Source organism: Marmota marmota, unplaced genomic scaffold (assembly GCF_001458135.2).
Source record: "Marmota marmota marmota unplaced genomic scaffold, marMar, whole genome shotgun sequence".
Taxonomy (NCBI): domain Eukaryota; kingdom Metazoa; phylum Chordata; class Mammalia; order Rodentia; family Sciuridae; genus Marmota; species Marmota marmota.
This window is the reverse complement of record NW_026000241.1, coordinates 576,971-599,901: the sequence shown is the minus strand read 5'-3', so window position 1 is coordinate 599,901 and position 22,931 is coordinate 576,971. Positions and strand designations below refer to the sequence as shown.

The 22,931-nt window shown below is 48.6% G+C and overlaps 2 protein-coding genes across 3 annotated transcripts in view; both read left to right on the top strand.

Annotated features, from left to right (window-relative positions):
- S1pr2 (sphingosine-1-phosphate receptor 2) lies at window positions 1-7,222 on the top strand. The gene is made up of 2 exons (XM_015488989.2): window positions 1-131; window positions 4,822-7,222. Exon 2 carries the CDS (start codon window positions 4,864-4,866, stop codon window positions 5,920-5,922), a length of 1,059 nt encoding a protein of 352 aa, XP_015344475.1. The 5' UTR covers window positions 1-131; window positions 4,822-4,863; the 3' UTR covers window positions 5,923-7,222.
- Window positions 7,223-21,901: 14,679 nt separating this feature from the next.
- The window catches only part of Dnmt1 (DNA methyltransferase 1), a 59,816-nt gene continuing 58,786 nt past the window's right edge, over window positions 21,902-22,931 (top strand). The window contains exon 1 of one of the 2 annotated variants that reach the window (XM_048795229.1): window positions 21,902-22,132. In XM_048795229.1, coding sequence (XP_048651186.1) covers window positions 21,918-22,132 — 215 coding nt within the window. In that variant the 5' untranslated portion in view covers window positions 21,902-21,917. The remainder of the gene's footprint in view (window positions 22,133-22,931) is intronic. The other variant, XM_015488986.2, reaches the window with a different exon arrangement.

Genomic DNA, 22,931 nt, shown 5'->3' with positions numbered 1-22,931 from the left:
CTGCCCCCGGTCCCCAGCCGCTGGACGCAGCTGAGCCCTGTAAGCAGCCCCAACCCCAGCCACGGCCGCCCTGGGGACGCAGACGCCAAGGCCCCTCGGGTCAGGGCAGGGACCCGGGCCGGCTTGACCAGGTGAGCGCACACAGCTAGAGAGAGGCAGAAAGGGCAGGCCCCTGTCCCCTGAGGTCGCGGGATCAGAGGTGGGGGGCCCAGCCAGGGGTCCGGGGCGCACTAAGGCACGCACGCGCCGCCCGTGTTTCTGCTGCATGGAGGGGATGGTCACCGTGCACCCTCTCCACGATTCCAGGCGATCTCCACTGACGCGGCTGCGAACCCCCAGACTTCTCTCCCCGCCTTTCACGGGGCAGGAAGTTGGCGCCGAAACAGAAGGCGGAATCCTAGCGCTTTCGACTGGGGACTTTGGGAGGCTGGACAGTGTTCCTAGGGATCAGGGTTAGGGGGAGTGCTCATGGTGGGGGGGCACAGCACCCCTCCTGGCTGTCTCGGACTGAGTCAGGGCTAAAGGTGCTGTGGGTGCAAAGCCTCCAAGTTAGGGGGCGGGGCCCCACCGGAGGACAGATGCCCACCGCCTGGGCGTCTAGTTTCCTGCCTCGGTTTCCCTGAGTTGTTCGTTTTCTCCTAGCCCCCCGCGGGGGCGTGGCTTCTTCTGGAAGGAAAGGAAGAGTGACTGCGTGGCTGGGGCACCTCCTCTTTCCCCTCTAGCCAAGTGATGAGGCGTAGATGGAGGCACGCGTGGCGTGGACTCCGCGGAGTCCCGGGCTCTGTAGAGCGTTGGAATATCGCCCCCTTCTCAGGCACGGGTTGACTCACCCGGGGATTTCCACCCCCTCCCCCGTCTCTGCCCTTGTCAGACACTCCAGGCGCCACTCAGAGAGCCCACGGTCCCCCGCGTGTCGCGACGCGGGAGCGGCACTGGTGCATCTCCTGCAGCTGGGATCTCCCTGCTCCCCCGACCTCCGGGAACTTCGAGGCGAGGTCACTGGTGAAATCACCCACCCGCTCTGGGAGGTGTGAGGGTACCCCGCGTGGGCCGGTCTCGGGAGGGAGAAGGCGCCGCCCCAGCGCGAGCGAGTGGATACCGCACATTCCTCGGCCAGATAAGGAGGCCGAGAGTGCGGCACGGGGCAGGGGCGGGTCCTGCTACGGTCTCCACGGAGACGCGCTGCGCGTTGTGTTGGGAGGGCTGCTAGGGGACCTAGGCATCTCTAGCTCCCTTTGTTTTTTGGTTTGGGCGGCGCTTAGGAGCTGTGGTCCACCCTCAGAAGCCCCTTGGTTGCTAGGTTGGTTCGTTCATTCATTCATTTGCCCACTCCGCTGGTTTTCTGAGTGCTTGATTTGTGCCAGACATCATTGGAAGGACTGAGAATGAAGTTGGTCCTTAGTTTCCAGCAACTCACGTGGCACTCTAGAAGCCAGACAAAAACCCAGATAATTTCTGATAGCGGCAAGTGCTGTGATAGACAGGGATTGTGGAAGGCTGCTGCTGTAGACTGGTGGTCTGGGGAGGCCCCAGTGAGAGAGTGACCTTTACATAGAAACCTGAAAAAGGAGGAGGCAGTCATTCAAAGATTTGAGGGGAGGATGTCTGCCGGAAAGAACAGCAGCAAAAGCTTTGAGGTAGAGATGGCTCATAGGAAGCCAGTACGGTCACAGTGGAGTGTCTCTGGGGGAGAATGGGAGGAGACTGGGTGGGCAGGAGCCATAGGGAGCCATGGGAGAATGTGGAGCTGAGGAGCGGCATGAAGTTATAAATTAAAAAGCTCCCCCTGGCTGCTTGGAAGAGAATAGCAGTGTAGGGGGGCCTGACAGCCAGAAGGCAAGCAAAAGAGATAAAACTGCTCTTGGCAAGGGGCATGGGATCTCTGGGGACCAGCAGGAATTATGACCACAGGATCTACCTCTCTGGAACTGTGAGGGGATGGAGGCGAGAGAGCCTGGAAGCCACTGAGCCTTCCTCCTACCTTCCCCCTTCCTAATCTCCAGCCAAACAGTCGTGTCTGGGTTTATCTCTTTTCCCTTCCCTCCCAACCCTGTCACTTGTCCCTCATGTTCCATTTCAGGCCTGAACATTGCATCTCCCCAGAGGCCTCTTCCTGAGTCTCCGAGGGGGAATCAGGACTGCCCTGGTGAAGGTTAACAGGAGAGAGGCTCTAGGCCTTGGAGTCCGGTACAGGGAGAAGCAGGGAAGGCCAGCAGGAACAATGAATCTAGGATACAGCGTGGTCCTCAGTTTACCTCTAACCAGGAGAGCTGCCCTCTCTGCGGATGCCTTAAGCTTCCTGGGTCTGCAGAAAGTGAGAGTGCAGCGCCCACAGTCTTCCTCTCTAGAGAAGAAGACAGACTTTCTGATCAGTCCCTGGGGCATGTGGGCTGAACACGTTTCTTATTTCTCCAGGAAATGGCAGTAAATCTTTCTCCTCCACACTGGAGAGGGGTGGTGGCCCCTATGCAGGCTGCGAAGGGGGCGGCGGCAGGGGGAAAATCCCTGGGCTTCTTGCCCATCATCGAGTGTGCATCCCAGGCTTTCCAGGGGACCTTGATTCTAAATTATGAACCCCAGGAGGGACCCAACAGGCCAGGGCAGCCTGGGGGGGCGTCTGATGGGGTGACCCAGCGGTCAGGCCATGGTTCAAAGTAATCCTCAGGGACAGCTACACAGCTTTAAGACTGTTCTCTGAAAGAGCTGAGCTCCACTTGCTTGTGAACGCAGATAGTAGGATTAACCGGAGAGCGCCCCCAACCGGGCCAATCAGAGGCCGAAGATGGAAATTTCAGGCCAATAGGCAAATCGCTCAGTGCCCTGGGATTGAAAATGAGCCAATCAGTGCACGGGATGTTTCTGGCTCGACGGCCAGTCGGGTGAGGCCGCTGCCCAGGCCAAGCCAGCCTGGGAGCTGCTGCTGCGGGCAGAGGGCATCAGGGCGCCCGGGGCCCTGTCCGGCAGGGGAACAAGGGGCCTCTGTGTGGCGATCTGGGCGGGGCTGCTGTCCCCGAGGACACGCACAAGCTCTTCTCTGTTCCCAAACTAGGACGGATGCCCCTCCGCTCTGGGGGAAGCAGCTGCCTCTGTAGGGCCCAAGGCCAGGACGCCCCTCCCAGGGGGCATCCTGGAAGTGAGATGACTCGGCGACCCGGGAAGCCCCCTATCACTCCTAGGCTCACCAAGAACCGGCCTAACCAGCCTTTTCTGGAACCGTGCTTCTGGCTTACACGTGGCCCTTGGCAGGAGTGTTTCCATGGACTGGGGAAGGTTCTTAGCTCTTCTCCCCTTCACTTAGCCAAGGGTTGGCGCTTCCTCCCCGCTTCTCTGAAAGGGGACACTGACCAGGCTCCTTTGAGACGCTCCTACCCCACCCCAGAGCTGGCCACGGTGTGTGCCTCTCATCCTCCCTTTCTAACAAGCCTCTTCCCGCCCCTTCCCCCATGGCTCAGTTTTCCTTGAAAGGGGGGTGGGTGACTCAGGCTTTCATGGAAACAAATGCCTTCCCTGCGGGGCTGCACGCCCCCTCACCACTCACATGACTTAGCACAGCTGCCCCATCTTCCCAGCCAAGACCTCCCAGACTGGTCTCTGGTGACCCTCCATTTCAGCTCCCCCCACCCAGACTTTCCCACACCGGATGTGACTAGGATTCCACCCTATTTGTTCCAGGGGCCTTACACATCTGGATTTTATCCTGGCCAGGGAGGGGGGCTGCCAGTGCCCTACCCAACCCCCTGGGACCCTCTGTCCCAAGGCAAAGCTGGATGGTGCTGATGAGAACAGGCTGTTGGGAACCTCTTGGTTGATTTAGTCAGCATCCTCTTCCAAAAGATTGGGTGGAGTGTACCCAGCCCAGAGTCCTTTGTGTGTGCCAGGAAGAGGGACGCTAAGAACATTAGCTAACACTTGTTGAGTGCTTACTATGTGCTAAGTGAGTTGTGTGCTTTCTTAAAAAACAAAACAAAACAAAAAAACAACAGGATCTCACCATGTTTTTCAAGCTAGGACCACAGATAGGTGACACCACACCAAGCTTCATAATCCTTTATTTTATTTATTTACTTTTTGGTGATGCTAGTGATTGAGCCCAAGGCCTTACACATGCTCAGTAAGCACCGCCAAGCCACCCCTCCATGCAATCTTTAAAAGGATTTTCCTAACATCTCTTGGAAGGGGGTTTTCTCCTACCCAGTGCATAGATGAGAACATTGAGGCTAAGAGGCTGAGTGACTTGCCTGGCATGTCAGAATTGGAGTGAGAACAAACTCACTTTGCATTGTCCCCAGGGTCTGTGTCCTTAAGATAGTGTGACCTCTGGGCTGCTTGAACCTCAGGGCCGCCCTGGTGTCTCCCAGGTCCTTATTTCAGGAGCACCCATGGCTTCGAGGCTTAGACTCAGCCTGAAATCAGGGCAGTGGGTGGTAATAAGCAAGGGATGGTACTATCAGTGGCATGAATCTCACCGACCCAGGTCAGCAGGTGGCATGAAGCCAGAGGCTTGCTCTCTGAATAAGTGGACAAAGTTTCTGAAAGCCCAGGGTGTCCACTTCATGGCATTTGGGGACTCTTGTCTGTTCCTGTGAAGGAGGATGCCTCTGCAGGGTGACTGTGGGGCCACCCTCTCTGGCCCTGCCACTTGCCAGCTTGGAGACTTTGGGAAAGTGAATCAGCCCAACTGGGTGTCCTATCTGAAAAGTGGGGATGATGCTATTCCGACTTCCTGCGTCTACTCAGTGAGGACCGTCCAGGGTCAGAGCCAGGCATCAACCACGGCACTGATCTGTTGTCTGTGTATCTTTCTGTCTCTCTTCTCTGCAGTTGTGACAGACCCATGGCCCCGGCCAGTCACTGAGCCCCACCATGGGCGGCTTATACTCAGAGTACCTCAATTCCAGCAAGGTCTGGGAACACTACAATTACACCAAGGAGACGCTGGACACACAGGAGACGCCCTCCCGCCAGGTGGCCTCGGCCTTTATCATCATCCTGTGCTGCGCCATCGTGGTGGAGAATCTGCTGGTGCTCATCGCGGTGGCCCGGAACAGCAAGTTCCACTCCGCCATGTACCTATTCCTGGGCAACTTGGCCGCCTCAGATCTCCTGGCAGGGGTGGCCTTCGTGGCCAACACCTTGCTCTCGGGCCCTGTCACGCTGGGGCTGACCCCTGTGCAGTGGTTTGCCCGGGAGGGCTCAGCCTTTATCACACTGTCAGCCTCCGTCTTCAGCCTCCTGGCCATCGCCATTGAGCGGCACGTGGCCATTGCCAAAGTCAAGCTCTACGGCAGTGACAAGAGCTGCCGCATGCTGCTGCTCATCGGGGCCTCGTGGCTCATCTCGCTGGTTCTCGGGGGCCTGCCCATCCTGGGCTGGAACTGCCTGGGCCACCTGGAGGCCTGCTCCACCGTCCTGCCGCTCTACGCCAAGCAGTACGTGCTGTGTGTGGTGACCATCTTTTCCGTCATCTTGTCGGCCATCGTTGCCCTCTACGTCCGCATCTACTGCGTGGTCCGCTCGAGCCACGCGGACGTGGCAGGCCCCCAGACGCTGGCCCTGCTCAAGACGGTCACCATCGTGTTGGGCGTCTTCATCGTGTGCTGGCTGCCGGCCTTCAGCATCCTCCTCCTGGACTATGCCTGTCCCGTCCACTCCTGCCCCGTCCTCTACAAGGCCCATTACTTCTTTGCCTTCGCCACCCTCAACTCACTGCTCAACCCTGTCATCTACACGTGGCGCAGCCGGGACCTGAGGAGGGAGGTGCTGCGGCCCCTGCAGTGCTGGCGGCCAGCGGCAGGGGTGGCGGGAAGGCGGGACGGGACCCCGGGCCATCGCCTCCTGCCCCTTCGCAGCTCCAGCTCTCTGGAGAGGGGCACGCACATGCCCACGTCACCCACGTTTCTAGAGGGCAACACAGTGGTCTGAAGGGAAGGTGGATCAACAACCAGGCCTCTGAAGGCTGCAGAGAGGTGCTGGGTGACCTCGGACAGAGACAGGGGGCTGCCCAGCAAGGCTCATCCCAATCCCAGAGATCTGGGAGATATTGAGAGTTCACAGCTGGGGTGGCCAGTGGGGACACTGACTAATCCGCAGTGCTTCAGTGGGATGCTGGAGGCTAGTACAGTAACCATGGGGACCTTAAAAGGACTAGGGTGACAGCAGGAGGGAGCTCAGAGCAGGAGCAGTTTACCATCCAGTACAAAGGATTCAACATTTTCCTTTCCGACCCGCCAACCTGCACCCATCTCTTGTCTCTGAATTTATCTCTCTTGCCACCTTTTCCGGACAACCTCAGGCCCTTCTTTGGAACCACTGTCTCCAGTTGGTTGGAAATCTCAGCCCCAACCCTCCCAGACCCAAGTCCACAGCTTCCCCAAATTTCATCAGCTGCCACTTTGACTCCCTCCGTCTTCTCTTTCCTTTCACATGCCCAGAAAGGAAACCACGGGGTTAGAGATGGGGCGGGGAGGGGGCCGAGCCCCATTCCTCACTCTCAGACCTCATTGGCCAATTGCACTATTTGGGGCACAGAAGAATCACTGAGGGCTGGAAAAACCGGTTTGGGGGACTGAGGAGGGCTCTGGGCCTCCCTGTGGGACAGGGTAGAACTTGAGAAAATTCTGGGGGAGACGTTTGCCCATTTCCCCCACTCCTATCCCCAAAACCACTCCCCCAAGCTCTTCCCACCTTCACAAGTCCTCCCCAGCCCAGGGCCCAGGGCCCCAAAGGCAGGGCAGCCTTGAGCCCGCTGTGCCTCCTTGCAAGATGTCTTGAATGGAGCATGGGGGTGGGGTGGCCAAGGCCATTTCCTGGGGACATTCTCCCCTCCCCTGCCCAGAAGGACTTTGCTAATTCCTGTGGATAGATGGAAGAGCTGTTGCGGTACGAACCATATTTATGTGTGTCTGTGTGCAAGTGTGTGGTGTCTGTGACCTCATCCCTGCCCTGTTTCCCCCAGAATGGATGCTGTTCTGTCTTAACGTTCATGTCCATGTTGAAACTGCCAAAGAGGGTTCTGGTCCTGCCCAGAACCTCTTTGGAATTGCTGGCTTATCTCTCTACAGGAGGAAAACCTCAAATTAATGTCTTTGTGAATACAAAGGCTGGGGGAGGGGGGCTTTGGGAGGCAAGGAGCCAATTGGGGGCTTGTCTCCCTTTATATAGCTCCCCAGATGCCCCCCCATGCCAGACACCCAGATCTGGGCCAATAAACGGTTCAATTTTTCTTTCTGGTGCTGTTGTGTCTTTGGTGACCATTCCCTCATTAGCACCCCTTGGCTGGGCCAGTTGAGTCAGGGAAGGGTGGCTGCCCATCCTTTCCCAGCCTTCCCTTTTCTTTCTTACTGCCCACCCCCCCCCCAACCCCGACAAGCTGTGAGAGCAGTGGCTTCTGAGAAAACACTGTCCTGCCACTCCCAGTGATTCATGAAGGCTGGGGCCTCCTTGCTTTTTTTTCCTAAGAGATAGCCTGGCTGGTGATGGGGGCCCCTCCTCCATCCCAAATATGTTTGTCTTTCTGTGAGGGAGGTGTCAAGATCTTAAGGACATGTGGATTCAGAGAGGTTAAGCAAACTGAGGGTCACACAGCACTCCTCAGGGAATTGCCTGGCTGGATTTGAACCAAGCAGGCTGATTCTGGCTTCAACACTGGGCTGGAGAAAGGCACTGAAACCTGCTCTTTGATATGGAAGGGGAGGCTACAAGCCTTTCCCAGGACCAGAAGAAACCCAAATGGTCTTGCAGCTGTGGGGGTTGAGAGGCCCCTACCTGGGCTCTTTTCCATTGTCTGGAGGCAGGGAGCCCAGCAGCCCTTTTGAAGACAGGTCTAGAGTTTTGATGGGGGATTCCAGGCCCCCAAGCTAGAGCCTCACCCAGTGATACCAGCTGTCCAGGACAGCAGACAGAAGCAACCCCCATAGGAATTCCCCTCTTTATTTAGAAACCTGAACCCTAGCTGGGACTCAGGGTAGGAGGTGGTAGGGTTGCAGAAGTGCCAGAAGCCAGCCCAGAGTCAATGAGTTTTCTCCAAATATCTATGCTTCATCCAGCTCCTCTAGTCCTGGATCAAATGGCACCTCCTCAGAGAGTCCTTCTCTGCACATCTCATTCCCTCTTTAGCCCCTTATCTGCTTACCACCTGGCAGTAAATTATATCAATTATGTGTCTGTCCCATTAAAATGTGAGCACCTTAAAGACAGGACTGTGTTATTCACCAATGTGTCTCTAGCATCTTAAATAGTACTTAGGGGACTGGGGTATAGCTCAGCGGTAGAGCATTTGCTTAGCATGCATGAAGCCCTTGGTTTGATTCCTAGCACCACAAAATACAAAATAAAACAACAACAAAAAAAGTACTTGGCATGTTCTGACTCTAAGACCTTTGTACTTCCCATCCTCTCTGTCTGGAGTATGTGCTCATTTAGTGTTTTTTTTTTCCCCCTTTTCTTTTTTAGTTGTAGATGGACACAATACCTTTATTTTATTTATTTATCTTTATGTGGTGAGGAGGATCAAACCCAGTGCCTCACATATGCCAGGCGAGCACTCTGCCACTGAGCCACAACCCCAGCCAGCCTCATTAGTGTTTGTAGGATGAGTGGAGGCTAGGGTAGGCTAGCCCAGTGGCAGAGAACATGCTTAGCTTATGGGGAGCTAGATTCAATCCTCAACAATGAAAAAACAAAACAAAAGTATTAGCTATAAATAAAATAAAATAAAGTGTCACTTTTGGGGTACAGGTTTTTTTTGGTACTGGAGATCAAATCCAGGGGTGCTCCATCTCTGAGCTACATTCCAAACCCTTTCTATTTTATCTTGAGGCAGGGTCTCACTAAATTGCCCAAGCTAGCCTTGAACTTGTGACGCACCTGCCTCAGTCTCTAGAGTCACTGGGATTACAGGTGTGCACTATCATGCCTAGCCACAGGTGATATTTTAGATGGCAAACCCAGAGTCATACCCTACATTGGTTGGATAGCCCTTTGGAGATAAGGCTAATCATAATAGGAAAATCGTCAGTGCTAGGAGGTGATGGGAGTACTTGACATCTGCAAACTCATGAAATCCTCAAAATAGCCCTTTAGAGTATCTACCTGCTCTTGGACAGGTAAAGAAACTGAGGCACAGAGAGGTCAAAGTGAGGAGTGAAGTGAGACCCCTCCACTGGGATCACATCTGGTCCTTCTCAATATTTTGGTCTCAAGATCTGATTTACTGATAGCTCCCAAAGTTTGGAGCCTAGAATAAAACGGACCAATTTGCAGGAAATGCAAGATGATTTCCATTTTCTCTTTTTGCTAGGGAGGCTGGTAGCTATCGGGGAACATTAGAATCTCCTGAAAGAACTTGTTAAAATGCAGATCCTCAGGCTCCACAGGCAGAAATTTAGATCTAATAGGTCTTACCTGGGCTGGGGATGTGGCTCAAGCGGTAGCGTGCTCGCCTGGCATGCGTGCGGCTCGGGTTCGATCCTCAGCACCACATACAAACAAAGATGTTGTGTCCGCCGAGGACTAAAAAGTAAATATTAAATAAAAAATTCTCTCTCTCTCTTTCTATCTCTCTCACTCTCTCTTAAAAAAAAAAAAATAGGTCTTACCTGATGCCAGGAATGTGCATTTTTCACTAAGCAACCCTGATAATTGAAAAATGTCTGGTCAGGAAAAAAAAAGTTTTGATTATTATTGTCATTATTGCAACTCATCTTAGACTGGGGCTTGTAGCTCTGTGGTAGAGCACTTGTCTAGCATGCATAAGGCCCTGAGTTCCAACCACAGCACTATGAGGGGAACAAAAGTGATTCTTAAACCATACTCTGAGAAACATTCTAGACCCCATAATCCAGAACATGAACATAATCCACATCCATGGGTACATTTTTTCTGTTGTTGGTATTGGAGTGCTTTGCCGCTGAGCTACATCCCCAGCCCTTTTAATTTTTTTTTTTGGGGGGGTACCAGGGATTGAACTCGGGGGCACTTGACCACAGAGCCATATTCCTAGTCCTATTTTGTATTTGTTTATTTAGAGACAGGGTCTCACTAAGTTGCTTGGTATACCTCGCTTTTGCTGAGGCTGGCTTTGAACCTGCCATCCTCCTGCCTCAGCCTCCTGAGCCGCTGTGATTACAGCCACCTTTTTATTTTTTATTTTGTGACAGGGTCTCAATAAATTGCTGAGGGTCTCGCTATATTGCTGAGGCTGAACTCAGACTTTCCTATCTCAGCTTTTTGAGTCACTAGGATTACAGGTGTGTGTCACCCATACCCGGCAGATCTATGGACACTTGAAATGTGGCTAACATAAAGCAGAGACTGAATTCTAAATTTTAATACCCATGCATGGTCATTGGTTACAGTATTAGAAATCACAATTCTAGACTCTTTCAGCATCATAACAAAACCCCACAGGGCATACCACTATTATGAACGACATGGTAACTTCCATATATTTCTTTTAACAATGATGTCAAGATGAGACTCAGTTGCAAATGATAAACAAAATATTAGTGACTTAAATGAGAAAGAAATTGATTTCTCTCATGTGAAAGAGCTTCAGAGGAAATAGGTCCAGGTCAAGAAGGAGGGATGGCCACTTACTAGTAGCTTAGGCTCCCATTGTCTATCCGTTCATGTATCCATCCATCCATCCATCTAAATACTTCACGAAGTTTCCTAAGAACAAAGCATTCTTTTACATAACCTCAAAAAGCCTCAAAAGCAGGAAATCAGCAAACCTTAATCAGATTTCACCAGTTGTCTCATTATCGACCTGAACAGCAGAAAAAAAATCCTAGATCACTCATTGCACTCAGTTGTCTCTTAGTCTCTTTCAACTGGGACACTTTTTGATCGTGTCTTTCATGATCTTGACATTTTTGAGAAATAGAAGTCCGGATAATGCCCTTCCTCTGATATTTCCTTACCTCTAGATAAAGACTATGAATGTCTAGCAGGAAGACCTCAGAAGAAGTGAGGCTGTATCCCTCTCCCTGCATCCTATCAGGAGGAACCTGCTGATAGGTATCATTACCGATGCTGATTAGTCCCATCAGTGGTAATGTTAATATTGATCACTTGCAATCCTCAGCATCAGGAAAAAAAAAATTGTTTGATCACTTGGCTAAAGCAATATCCTCCAGATTTCTCTGCTTTAAATTTACTATTTTCCTTTTTACAATTATTAAGTGTCTTATGGGAAGATACTTGGAAACTGTTAACTATGCTCTTTTTCATTAGGGCTTTCACTTCCATCTAGTTTTGCTTGAATCAGTTATTACTCACCGGATATTCTGAAGCAAATATGAGAGGTCAAATCTTTTCATTTGTAAATACTCTTCTTTTTATCTTTAAAAGATACCAATACTTAAAAAACTTAACCACAGGTTTGGGTTTGTGGCTCAGTGGTAGAGCGCTCGCCTAGCACGTGTGAGGCCCTGGGTTTGATCCTCAGCACCACAGAAAAATAAATAAATAAAATAAAATCATTGTGTCCATCTACAACTAAAGAAAAATATTAAAAAAAAAAACTTAACCACAATACCATCATCGTACTTATTAAAAGTATCAATTAGAAGTTAGGTGCAGGGCTGGGGTTGTGGTTCAGTGATAGAGCACTCACCTAGCACGTGTGAGGCACCGGGTTCAATTCTCAGCAGGACATAAAAATAAATAAGTAAAATGTACTGTGTCCATCTACAACTAAAAATATTAAAAGAAAAGAAGCCAAGTGCAGTGGCGAACACCTGTAATCCTAGTGACTCAGAAGGCTGAAGCAGGAGAATCACAAGTTCAAGGCCAGCCTCAACAACTTAGAGAGGCCCTATCTTAAAATAATAATAATAATAATAATTAAAAGGGCTGTGGGTACCAAAATAATAAAGTTCCCCATTTATCAGTTTTATTTGTGTGTGTGTGGGGGGGTATTTCTGAGGATTGAACTCAGGGGCACTTGACCACTGAGCCACATCCCAAGCCCAATTTTGTATTTTATTTAGAAATGGGATCTCACTGAGTTGCTTAGCGCCTTGCTTTTGCTGAGGCTGGCTTTGAATTTGGGATCCTTAGGCCTCAGCCTCCAGAGCCGCTGGGATTAAGGTATGCACCCCCATGCCTAGCTGGTTTTATTCTTTAGCATATAATGCATTTGAATTAGAATCCAAATAAGATTTATTTATGCCTGTATTTACCACTGCCTCAGCAATTTCATTTCCAGAACTTGTTTGCAGAACTAAATACTCCTTTCGGTATCAAAAACACCCAAACAATGTAAACTTGAATACTCTTATCAAAAAGGTTAATAAATTATGTGTGTCACTTGGTGGAACGTTACACAACTAATAAAATATGATTTTGAGGAACAAAAAAAAAGATTTATTTATGGAATTTAATTAAGGAAAGGTGTTGTAAGGAATCTCTGAAATATTGTATTTTGAATTTTTTTAGTTGTTGATGGACCTTTATTTTATTCATTTATTTATATGTAATGCTGAGAATCGAACCCAGTGTCTCACACATGCATAGCAAGTGCTCTATCACTGAGCCACAACCTTAGCTCCTGAAATATTGTTTAACATATAGATTTTATTTTCCTTTCCTATTTACTTACTTTTTTAAAGTCATTTGTTGAAGAAACCAGGTGATTTTCCTTGGAGAGCTTCCCACAATAACATTGATTGATGTTATTTAATGTGCTCCTTTGCCCTAAATCAGACTCAGGATGCACAAATATTTTGGGAGTCTGGGGCTTCAGTTCTTTATAAATGGTGGAGAAAATGTCTATCAGAAGGCCAATGTCGGGTTATCTCTCCTTTTTACTGATAACTAAGACTGATCTGTGGTTTCAGATGCCATCAACTGGTCCTCCCTTTGTCAATTCCTCGAATTCCCTAATGGTTTATCTATGGGCAACACATCGTTTTGTTAGCAGTCTTCAAAGGGTTTCTAACGCATCTTCCTAACCTCATATCCTGGTCATTTTCCCCATTTGTCTACAAAACTGACATATTTTCCTCGAATTCAGACCGCCAACACCTATTACCTTTCCCTAAATGTCTTATCCTGAAATAGTTGCCTCTACCAGAGAGGGAAATGATACTGGTCAGATGTGATTCATTTTTAGTGGCCATTGTAGTGTAAGTGTTAACAGTGCCGACCATGAAGTTAGAAAAACTAGATTTGAATCTCAAATGCAACCCTTGACAGCTCAAGTAGACTTTGGTCAGGGCACCTGACAACTCTCACCTGGTTTCTTCATCTGTAAAAATGGGCATGTTAATAATCCCTACCTCCGATGCAAAATAGTACAGCCGCTTTGGAAGTTGGTTTAACAGCTTTGTACAAAGGCAAACAAACTCACACAAGACCCAGCAACCTGACTCCAGGTATCCACCTCCCCAAGAGAAATGAAAACACATGTCTTCCAGAGACTGTATGTGAACATTCATAGCAGCATTTTTAACGGCCTGAAAGTGGAAACAACCCAAATGTCCATCAATTGGTGAATGGATAAACAAGTTAGAGTACATCCCTACAGTGGAATAACATTCAGCAATAAAAAGGGACAGAATACTAACACACACAATAACCTCCTTGTAATGAACTTCCCAACATTATTTTAAAATGTCGTCCACAAGCAGGCAGCTTGTGAAAAAAAAATGCAGGTTCCTGGGCTCTATCAGGGCCTGGAGAGTCTGATTCCAGGGCCCAGGACTCCTCCTGGTTACATTGCCCTGTTCCTGATGTGAACCATCCATGACTTATAATTTTCCCAAAGGCTGTTGTGGGGCTGATTTTAGGCTTAGGCATCCAAGAGGTGTCCAGAAGGCAAATGGTTAGGACAAGGCTCGGGTGCTTTATATAATGTAATTTCTACATGGTTAAATCAGTGATTCTCCCCCGACAGGAGACATCTGACCATTTATGGAGGCGTTTGGTGGTTCTGCCTGGCTGGAGGCAGGTCAGCAAGGAGGGTGCTGCTGTGGCACCTTGTGAGCAGGGATCAGGGATGTTGCTCATTACATGCATAAGACACAGCCTATGTGACAAAAGATAATTCAGCCCCTTAATTAAGGAAAGGTGTTGTTAAGGAATCTCTGAAATATTGTTTAACATATAGGTCTCCTTTCCCTTTACTATTTATTTATTTTATTTATTTATTTTTTTTAAAGAGAGAGAGAGAGAATTTTAATATTTATTTTTTAGTTATTGGCGGACACAACATCTTTGATTGTATGTGGTGCTGAGGATCGAACCCGGGCCGCACACATGCCAGGCGAGCGCGCTACCACTTGAGCCATATCCCCAGCCCCTTTACTATTTATTTATTTTTCTATTTATTGTTTATTCCACAGTGCCCAGATTGTGGAATCCTGGGCTAAAGGAATTGTATGTGCCTTTCTTTTCTTCTTCTTCTTCTTCTTTTTTTTTTTTAGTCGTAGTTGACACAATACCTTTATTTTATTTATTTTTATATGGTGCTGAGGATCGAAACCAGGGCCTCACATGTGCTAGGCGAGCACTCTACCACTGAGCCACGACCCCAGCCCCATGTGTGCCTTTCTCATTCCCTCTATTTGCTCAGATGAGTTGTGGCTCCTTAGTCTGAGACTGGGAAACTTCTAGAAACATCCCCAATACTCTGACTGGAGAGCTTAACTCTCTCTCTTTGCCAGGTAGTTTTAATAACTTGGCAATTGCCTTCGGAGAATCAATTGTGGTCAATTGATGGTCATTTTGGGGACGGAAGCTCCTCAGGTGAAACTCGTCTGGTTTATTGGTGTGGGCAGGCCCAGCCCTTATTTCTACCCCCTTCGCTAGGCGGGGGAGACTTTCTTTGCGGTTCGAGAGCGGACGCTGTGTTTTCACATTATTCTCCAGAAGGTAGGCACCTCTCAGCTCTGACCGCTGTTCTTCTCCAGGGCTATGAAGGGCAGAGGCTGTGGGACCCAGGCTGGCCAGAGAGGCCTGAGCAGAGCTAAAGGAGGGGGACACGGTGTAAGTGGCCTGGAGGGGAGAAAGCCATGGCCAGAGTGGGAGAAGTGGGAGGGAACTGTGGAGAGAAGAGCTGGCGCCTGCTATAACCAGAGGTTAGGTATGTCCCGGCTGGCTTCTCTGATGCACCACCACGTTTGAGATGCGTTTGTAGTTCTAAATGGGATTGGCAGGTCCTGGTTCTCGAAACTATGTGGCAGGATTTGGCAGAATCTACCCGTAAGGCTAGTGGGCCGAATGTAACCACAGCCAGTTTTCATGCAGACTATGGGTGTCTTTCCCATTTTTAAAGGGTTGAGGTGGAAGGAAAAAAAGAAAGAAAGAAAAATAACCTTTTGTGACACGCGAGAATGGTGTGGAAATTGATTTTCGGTGGCTCTACATCGTCTTACCGGCTCACCACAATGCTGACTCACTTATGTATTGTCCGTGACTGCTTTGAGGCCACAAGAGCAGAGTTGGTAGTTGTGGCAGACTGTAGAGCCCACAAATCCTAAAAAAATTTACTATGTGACCCTTGATAGAAAAAGCTTCTGACCCCACTAGGTTTCGTATTCTCTATCTGTCCCTTGTGGCTTATGCCGTCTTCAGTTTGGGGTTATTGTGAATAAACTCAACAATTTTGTTCTTGTCATTGGATTGCTGGGTCCTGGGGCAAGAATATATCTAGCCTCAGCAGGTGTTCCCAAACCAGTTTCCAAAGTGGCTATACCATTTTTGGACTTGCCCCAACAGCATCAAAGAGTTCTGTTCTCGCTAACACTTGAACATTGTCTTTCATTGCAGCCGTCCTGGGGTGTGTGTGTGTGAGATAGGGTATTGAGGTTTTATTTTACATTTCCCTGATGACTAATGAACTTGAGCAGCTTTCCAGATGAGCCTTGTCCACTTGGATATCCTCTTTTGTAAAGTGCCTGTTCAGATGCTTTTGTTCACTTAACAAAAAAGGGACGGTCTCTTACTAATTTGGAGGCGCTCCATGTGTGATAGATTGGCGTTTTGTCAGGCTTTGCTAGCGGAGCCTGCGAAGGGCTGCGTTTCCCTTGAGGACTCGGAAGTCTTTCAGGTGTGCTCAATGAGGTAGGAAGGAAGTGTCCTAATCAGATTTGGCTTCTAATAAGTTTCTCCTGAACACTTGGGGAGGGGGCAGAGGGGCAACCTGGGCTGGCATCTAGGAGAAAGCTGAGGGAGCTTTGAGCCAGGAGGGGCAGATCGGAGGGTTCTGTGAGGCAAAGCTTGCAGGGGGTGGCAGCTGGTCTCCTGTGATCCCAAACAGTTATCAATCAGTTTGCTCAAGGGGCCTCACAAGGAGGAGGCAGCTGTGTCCAGCACACTCCAAAGGCCATGGGTTTTCCTGGATTTGATTCCTGGCTTGGGCAAGTCACTCAAGTCTGGAGAGTTTTTGAGGACCATGGGGTTGAGACTGTTGAGTCATTGAGTGCTACAGCTGCCGCCAAGGGCCTCTGTGGGGGCCTGGTGCTGAGCACGCGCTCAGTTGCTGTGACAATTTCCCTGGCATCTGCAGTGACTCAGCTTTGGCCTTCTGACTGGGGCTTGGGACACGTGGCTATTCCTCCTCCAGACTTGCCAAATTTGGGCAGCCTGGCCCCTGGCCAGGCTGATATCTGGGCCTCTGCGGAGCATAGCCCTTCAGGTGGAGCTGGAATATGACTGGGAAGCAGGGGCTTGGGCCTGGGAAGCCTTTCGTGGGTGCTGTGGTTAGTGAACAGGACTTCAGAGTTGTAGAGATGAGGCAGACAGAATACCCACAAGCTGGTTCGGTTTTTTTCTGGTGGTTTCAGTAGCTTCTCTCAAAGGAGTCCTGTCTTCTAGGCTGTGGGTGGGGGGTCTCTCTGTTGGTCCAACTACTCATTCCAGGAGATTCTGGAAAGCCCTCAATATCTTCGTCCACCACCCCCATGGCTTTGTGTGGCATTTCTACCGGCCAAATGATGGAGAGAGCCAACAAGATAGGGCCTGGAGATGGAGTAGATTTGCAGCCTGGTCCGTTTGTGCCTCAGTTTCCCCTTGTGAAATGGAAGTTACAACGTTGTAGGACAGAAAACTGCTTCATTACACTCCCGTATAGTCTTATCTCTTTCGGGTACCTTCCATGCCCTATATATTAATTCAACTGATAACTACATTTCTTTGGAGAATGTAGTCTATGTAGGATTCCACACATGAGGCCTGAGAGCCAAATCTGGCCCACCATCTTTGTGGCCCCACCCACCCTGTACTGGGGATTGAACCGGATTGAACCCAGGAGTACTTTATTCCTGAGCTATATGCCTTTTTTTTAAATTTTGAGATGGGGCCTTGCTAAGTTGCTAAGACTGTTCTTGGACTATCACAGCAGACTTGAGCAATTTGATCAGGGAATGTGTGACTCACAAAACCAAAAATATTATCTGGTCTTTTACAGAAAGGTTTCCAACCTCTGCTCTAGTTGGGATAGATAGTATTTACCATGGTCAGATTTTTTTTATTATGAAGAAACGGTGTAATAAGATGGCGTGAATAGAGGGCAAACTATTGCTTACAGGAGGTCTGGAGAAAGCCTCTAAGCACAAGCAAACTGTGAGCTGTGCAAATTTTCCAGAAGAATGGTCTGCGCAGAAATTACAGTAAAAACAAAGGCCCTGGGGCACATGAGCCTGAAAGGGTAAAAATGGGTCAGTTAAGTTGGTGATCAACGAGGTGGAGTAGAATCAGATGAATCTAGGCTGGGTGCTGAAGATGGAATAATTTTTTTTTCCCCTAGCTACAGTGTGGAGGGGAAAGAACTCTCTGCAGCAGGTAGAATTTGAGTTTTAGAAAAATTTGGATTGTAGTTTCAAAGAACAACCAAGAGGTTATATTCAACTTGTAGGGAGCCTGTGGGCAAACTTTGTCTGAGCCTTGGCCCCATCCATAAAATGACCAGACTCATTCCTTCCTAGCAAGGTTGACACAAGTATTATAAAGAATCTGCCCATGTGGAAGTCCCCAGTAAATACAGCTGCTGTGGCCAGGGATGTAGCTCGGTGGTAGAGCACTTGCCTAGCAGTGCAAGGCCCTGGGTCTGATTCCCCAGCTCTAGAAAAACAAAAGCCCAGCTCCTCTCCCTTGTATTGAGTCTCCTTTTGCCCTCGAGCGCCTCTTTCCCCAAGGTATATGAGGCCCACGTGCTAGGTACTGACAGTTCTATGAGCCCGAGTTGCACTCTGTTGAAACTTTCTTGTGACTATTACCCTGTTTATGACTTTGTCAAGTTTCCCAGTCCTGTCTCTTTTGGCCATCTGTGGGATGGCCAAGTGGCCAACACTGGGGTCACCATTTTGTATTCAGGCTCTGGACTAAAGACATCTGGTTGCTGATTGAAATCTATGATCTTGTATAAACAAGTAGCTTTGGAGTCAGAGTCCCATGTAACTAATCTCCTAGGCTATAGGAAATGCAGTCCTAATACGTAATCATAAAACCCTAATCATAAAACCCAAAATCTAGGGGGCTGTGTATGAGGCTTCTACTTAATTCCCAGCAAGTACACATAAGTAAAAATCCCTAAACCTGATTCCAAAATCCAAAACTTTGAGTATGAATATGTTGTCACTAATGGAAAATTCCATGCCATGAAACTTTCTTGCCCAAAATTGTTTTTTGTTTTTTTTTTTAAAAACAAACTTGTACAAAATTATATTCTGGGGGCTGGGGTTGTGGTTCAGTGGTAGATTGCTCACATAGCATGTGCAAGGCCCTGGGTTTGATCCTCAGCACCACATATAAATAATTAATTAAAGGTATTGTGTCCAGCTACTTCTAAAAAATAAATATTAAAAAATAGGGGCTGGGGTTATGGCTCGGTGGTAGAACACTTGCCTAGCATGTGTGAGGCAATGGGTTTGATTCTCAGCACTGCATATAAATAAATAAACTAAAGGTACATCAACATTAGAAAAAAAGCTAAAAAAATAAATATTAAAAATTATATTCAGGATGTGTGTGAGACTTATATATGAAACATAATTTCATGTTTAGACTTGCATCCCCTCCCTAAGATATTGTTGTATGTATGCAAATATCCCCAACTTAAAAAAAAAAAAATCTTTGAAATCCAAGATACTTCTGGTCCCAAGCATTTCAGGGGAGGGAAAATAAACCTGTGCTTCTCTTTAGGGTTGTTAAGCACCAAATTAAATAACTCTAAAGAGCTATTTAGGACCATTTATAAGTTCTATTAGATGTTAAATTAATATGTATTTATTTTGGGCTAGGCATAGTAGTGCATGCCTGAAATTCCAGCTACCTGGGCTGAGGCAGGAGTATTGCAAGTTTGAGGCCAGCCTCAGCGACCCAGTGACACTCTCAATAATTTAGCAAGACCCTGTCTCAAAATAAATAAGGGCTGGGGATGTGGCTCGGTGCTCCTGGGTTTAATCCCCAGTAGCACAATAAAAGAAAGTTGTTAATTTTATATTTATCAATTCTAAAATTAACATAAAACATTAAAATTACTTTAACCAAAATATTAAGATTAAAAACATTAAGATTTTTCAGTGTTCCAGCAACCTGCCATATGTGATTGATGCATAACAAGGTTGGACATTTTGGGATACCAAATACTTTGGTACAAAAATATAAAAATATGTCCAACTTAACATGCCATACTAGAACTTCGTCAGAGATAAAATACCACATTAAAAAAAATCTTAATAAAAAAACCTAAATAGTGTTTTTCGTACTAGGGATTGAAGCAGGGATGCTTTATCACTGAACTACATCCCCAGCTCTTTTTATTTTGGGACATAGCCTCATTAAGTTGCTAAGGCTAGTCTCAAATTTAAAATCCTCCTGCCTTGGCCTCCTCTTGTGATTATAGATGTGCACCACTGTATCTGGCCTAAGTTTTTGTGGTACTGGGGATTGAACCCATTGCTTGGCTGTTACTAGGTAAGTGCTCTGCCACTGAGCTATATCCCCATCCCTAGTTTCTTCTTTTTTTATTGCAATAAAAAGCCACCTAAAATCGATCTTTGTGTGTGTGTGTGTGTGTGTTACTAGGGATTGAACCCAGGGCACTTACACATGCTAGGCAAGTGCTCTATCAAAGAGCTACATCCCAACTCCAAAATTTACCTTTTCTTTAGAGACTTTAGGATCTTGCTTCAGGCTGGCCCTGAGCTCGAGTGATTCTCTGCTTCAGTCTCCCTAATGCTGGGACTACAGGCTCAGTGTTTTACCTTAGCTACCATCTTCACCCTTTTTAAGGGTACAGTTCAGTAGTGTTAACTATATGCATATTGTGCAACAGATTTCTGGAAACTTTTCATTTCATGAAACTGAAACTCTACATGCATTGAACAATTCCCCTTTTTCCACTCCTTTTCATCCTTGGTAGCTGCCATTCTGCTTTCTGTTTCTAAGATTTTGACTTTAGATACCTCATAGAAATGGAATCCTGTATCTATCTTTTCATGACTGTCTTATTTCATTTGTTCTCCAGGTTCAGTCATGTTGAAGCATGAGATGGGAATACTTTTTTTTTTTTAATATTCTTTAGTTGTAGGTGGACACAATATTTTAATTTTTATGTGGTGCTGAGGATTGAACTCGGTGCCTCACACATGCTAGACGAGCACTTTTCCTTTGAGCCACAACCCCAGCCTGAGATGGGATTTATTTTTTAAGGCTGAATAATATTTCACTGTATGTGCCACGTTTTCTTTTTCTTTTTTTGGTGCTGGGGATTGAACCCAGGGCCTTGGGCTTGCAAGACAAGCACTCTACCAACTGATCTATACCCCCAGCCCCTATATGACACGTTTTCTTTACCCACTCATCTGTAGATGGACATTTTGATTTCACCTCTTAGCTATTGTGAGTAGTGCTTCAATGAAGATGGTTGTGCAAATACCACAAGATCCTGTTTTTTAATTCTGTGAATACATGACTGGAAGCTAAAACACACAATCCATGGGCTTGTACCCTGTGATGGTGCCAGGCAGAAGTGGGACTGTGGGATCACAAAATTCTATTTTTAACTTTGAGGAAATTTCATACTGTTTTCTATAGTGGCTGAACCATTTTTATCCCATTTCAGTTGTTTGTTTCTGTTCCACTGTTGGTTGATTCATTTGCTGTGCAGATGTTTTCAAGTTTGTAGACTCATTTGTGTATTTTAGCTTTTGTTATATTCAAGTATTGTCAAATTCAATATCATGAAGCTTTCCCTCATGGTTTCCTCTCTAGTTCCATGTTTTCTTATATAGTCTATGGTTTCAGGGCTTACATTTAGTTCTTTAATCCATTTTGAGAGGTTGGGATCTAACTTTTTTCTTTTTTTTTTTGTGGTGCTGGGGATTGAACCCAGGGCCTTGTGCATGGAGGCAAGCACTCTACCATGAGCTATAGCCCCAGCCCTAACTTCTTTCTTTTGTAAAAGTTTTCCCAGAACCAGATATTCAACAGCCCATCTTATGATTTGGTGCTGTATCAAATAGACAGGCCGTGGAGGTGGTCCCTCGCCTCCCTACAGTGTGAGATCCTTGGTGTTGGCTACAAATTCTGGGTATCCTCAAGATTTTCTGGAGTAGGTGCTATTAGCCCGATCTATAAAGAGAACACTGAGGCTGAGTCAAAGTGTTCAGCCCAAGGTCATACTGTGAACAAATGGAGGTTGGATTGGAACTGAGGGCTGTAACTCAAGAGCTCAAATGCGGGCTTTTAATTCCCTCGAACTGCTGGAGGCTCCACTGCCCTCATGCCCGCATGCCCGCATGCCCTCAGGCCCGCAAGAATGAATGAATGACTGTCTCTGACACTGCGCCCCCTAGACTGCAAATGTTAGAGGAGCTTGGACGAACCCACTGCTCTGGGGGGGGGGTGCATGCCCGCCTCACGCATGCGCAGCCTCGGAGCACAGCCCGCTCCGCTCTGTCTGCCCGCATATGGTACGTCCTTCCTTCCCCCGTGCCCGAGCAAGGGTGGTACGCGCTGCCTCCGCTCGCCGCCCCTCCCCGTCAGTTTCCGCGCGAAAAGCTGGGGCTGTCTGCTCTGCTGCCGCGTCTGCTGCAGTCTCCGAGATGCCGGCCCGCACCGCCCCAGCCCGGGTGCCCGCGCTGGCCATCCCGGCCATCTCCCTGCCTGACGATGTCCGCAGGCGGTACGTATTGTGGGGGACAGTCGGCCCAGGGAGGGGGAGAGGCAAAGCATTAGGGTGGGGGGTCGCTTTACCTCCAGGTGGCCCGAAGCCGCTGCTGACAGCCGGGCACGCATGCGTAGGGATGAGGCGGCGCGCGGCTGTTGGCGCGGGCAGGGTGGCACTTCCGGTTGCGCGCTCCCCTTGCTGTTTGGCGCCAAAATGGGCCGAGGTCCCTCTAAACTCCTTGGTGACTAAAAACTTGGATTTTTTTTTTCTGATCCCCAAATAGAACAAGCTTTGGGTTCGTCTAGGCGGCTCCCCTACCCGAGCAGCTATGGGCCGCGCTCTCGCCGCCAGCCTAGTCGCTCAGGAAGTGGGCAGCCCAGGGCCTCCAGACACCCCTAAGTCCGGGTACTCCGGCCTCCACTTCCGGTGCCCGGCTGGCTCCCCTCGGGTGCTTGGGGACCCTTGGGCATCTCCTTTGATGCTTCCTCCTCTCCCTGAGCTGTGCATCCTGATGGAGGCTTCCAGAGATGGACGTTACTGCTCGGGGTCCCGGGTGGGGTGTCTTCCACCCGGGCTCTGTCCCTCACCTGGGACTACAAGGTCCTTGCCCCGCGGGGGAACTTGTGTTTCAGAAGGAGCGCTTAGAGTGCATGTCAGGTCTGGGCAGCATGCAAGCTGGTCTCTCTGATAGTAAATCTGCGCCCATAAGCCTTGGGCCTCAAGGAAGCCTTCACAGCGAGGACTGGTCAGTGTCCAGTGTGCACCTAGGAATAAGTGAGGGATGACGGCTGATGGAGGGGACACCCCCCCCCCC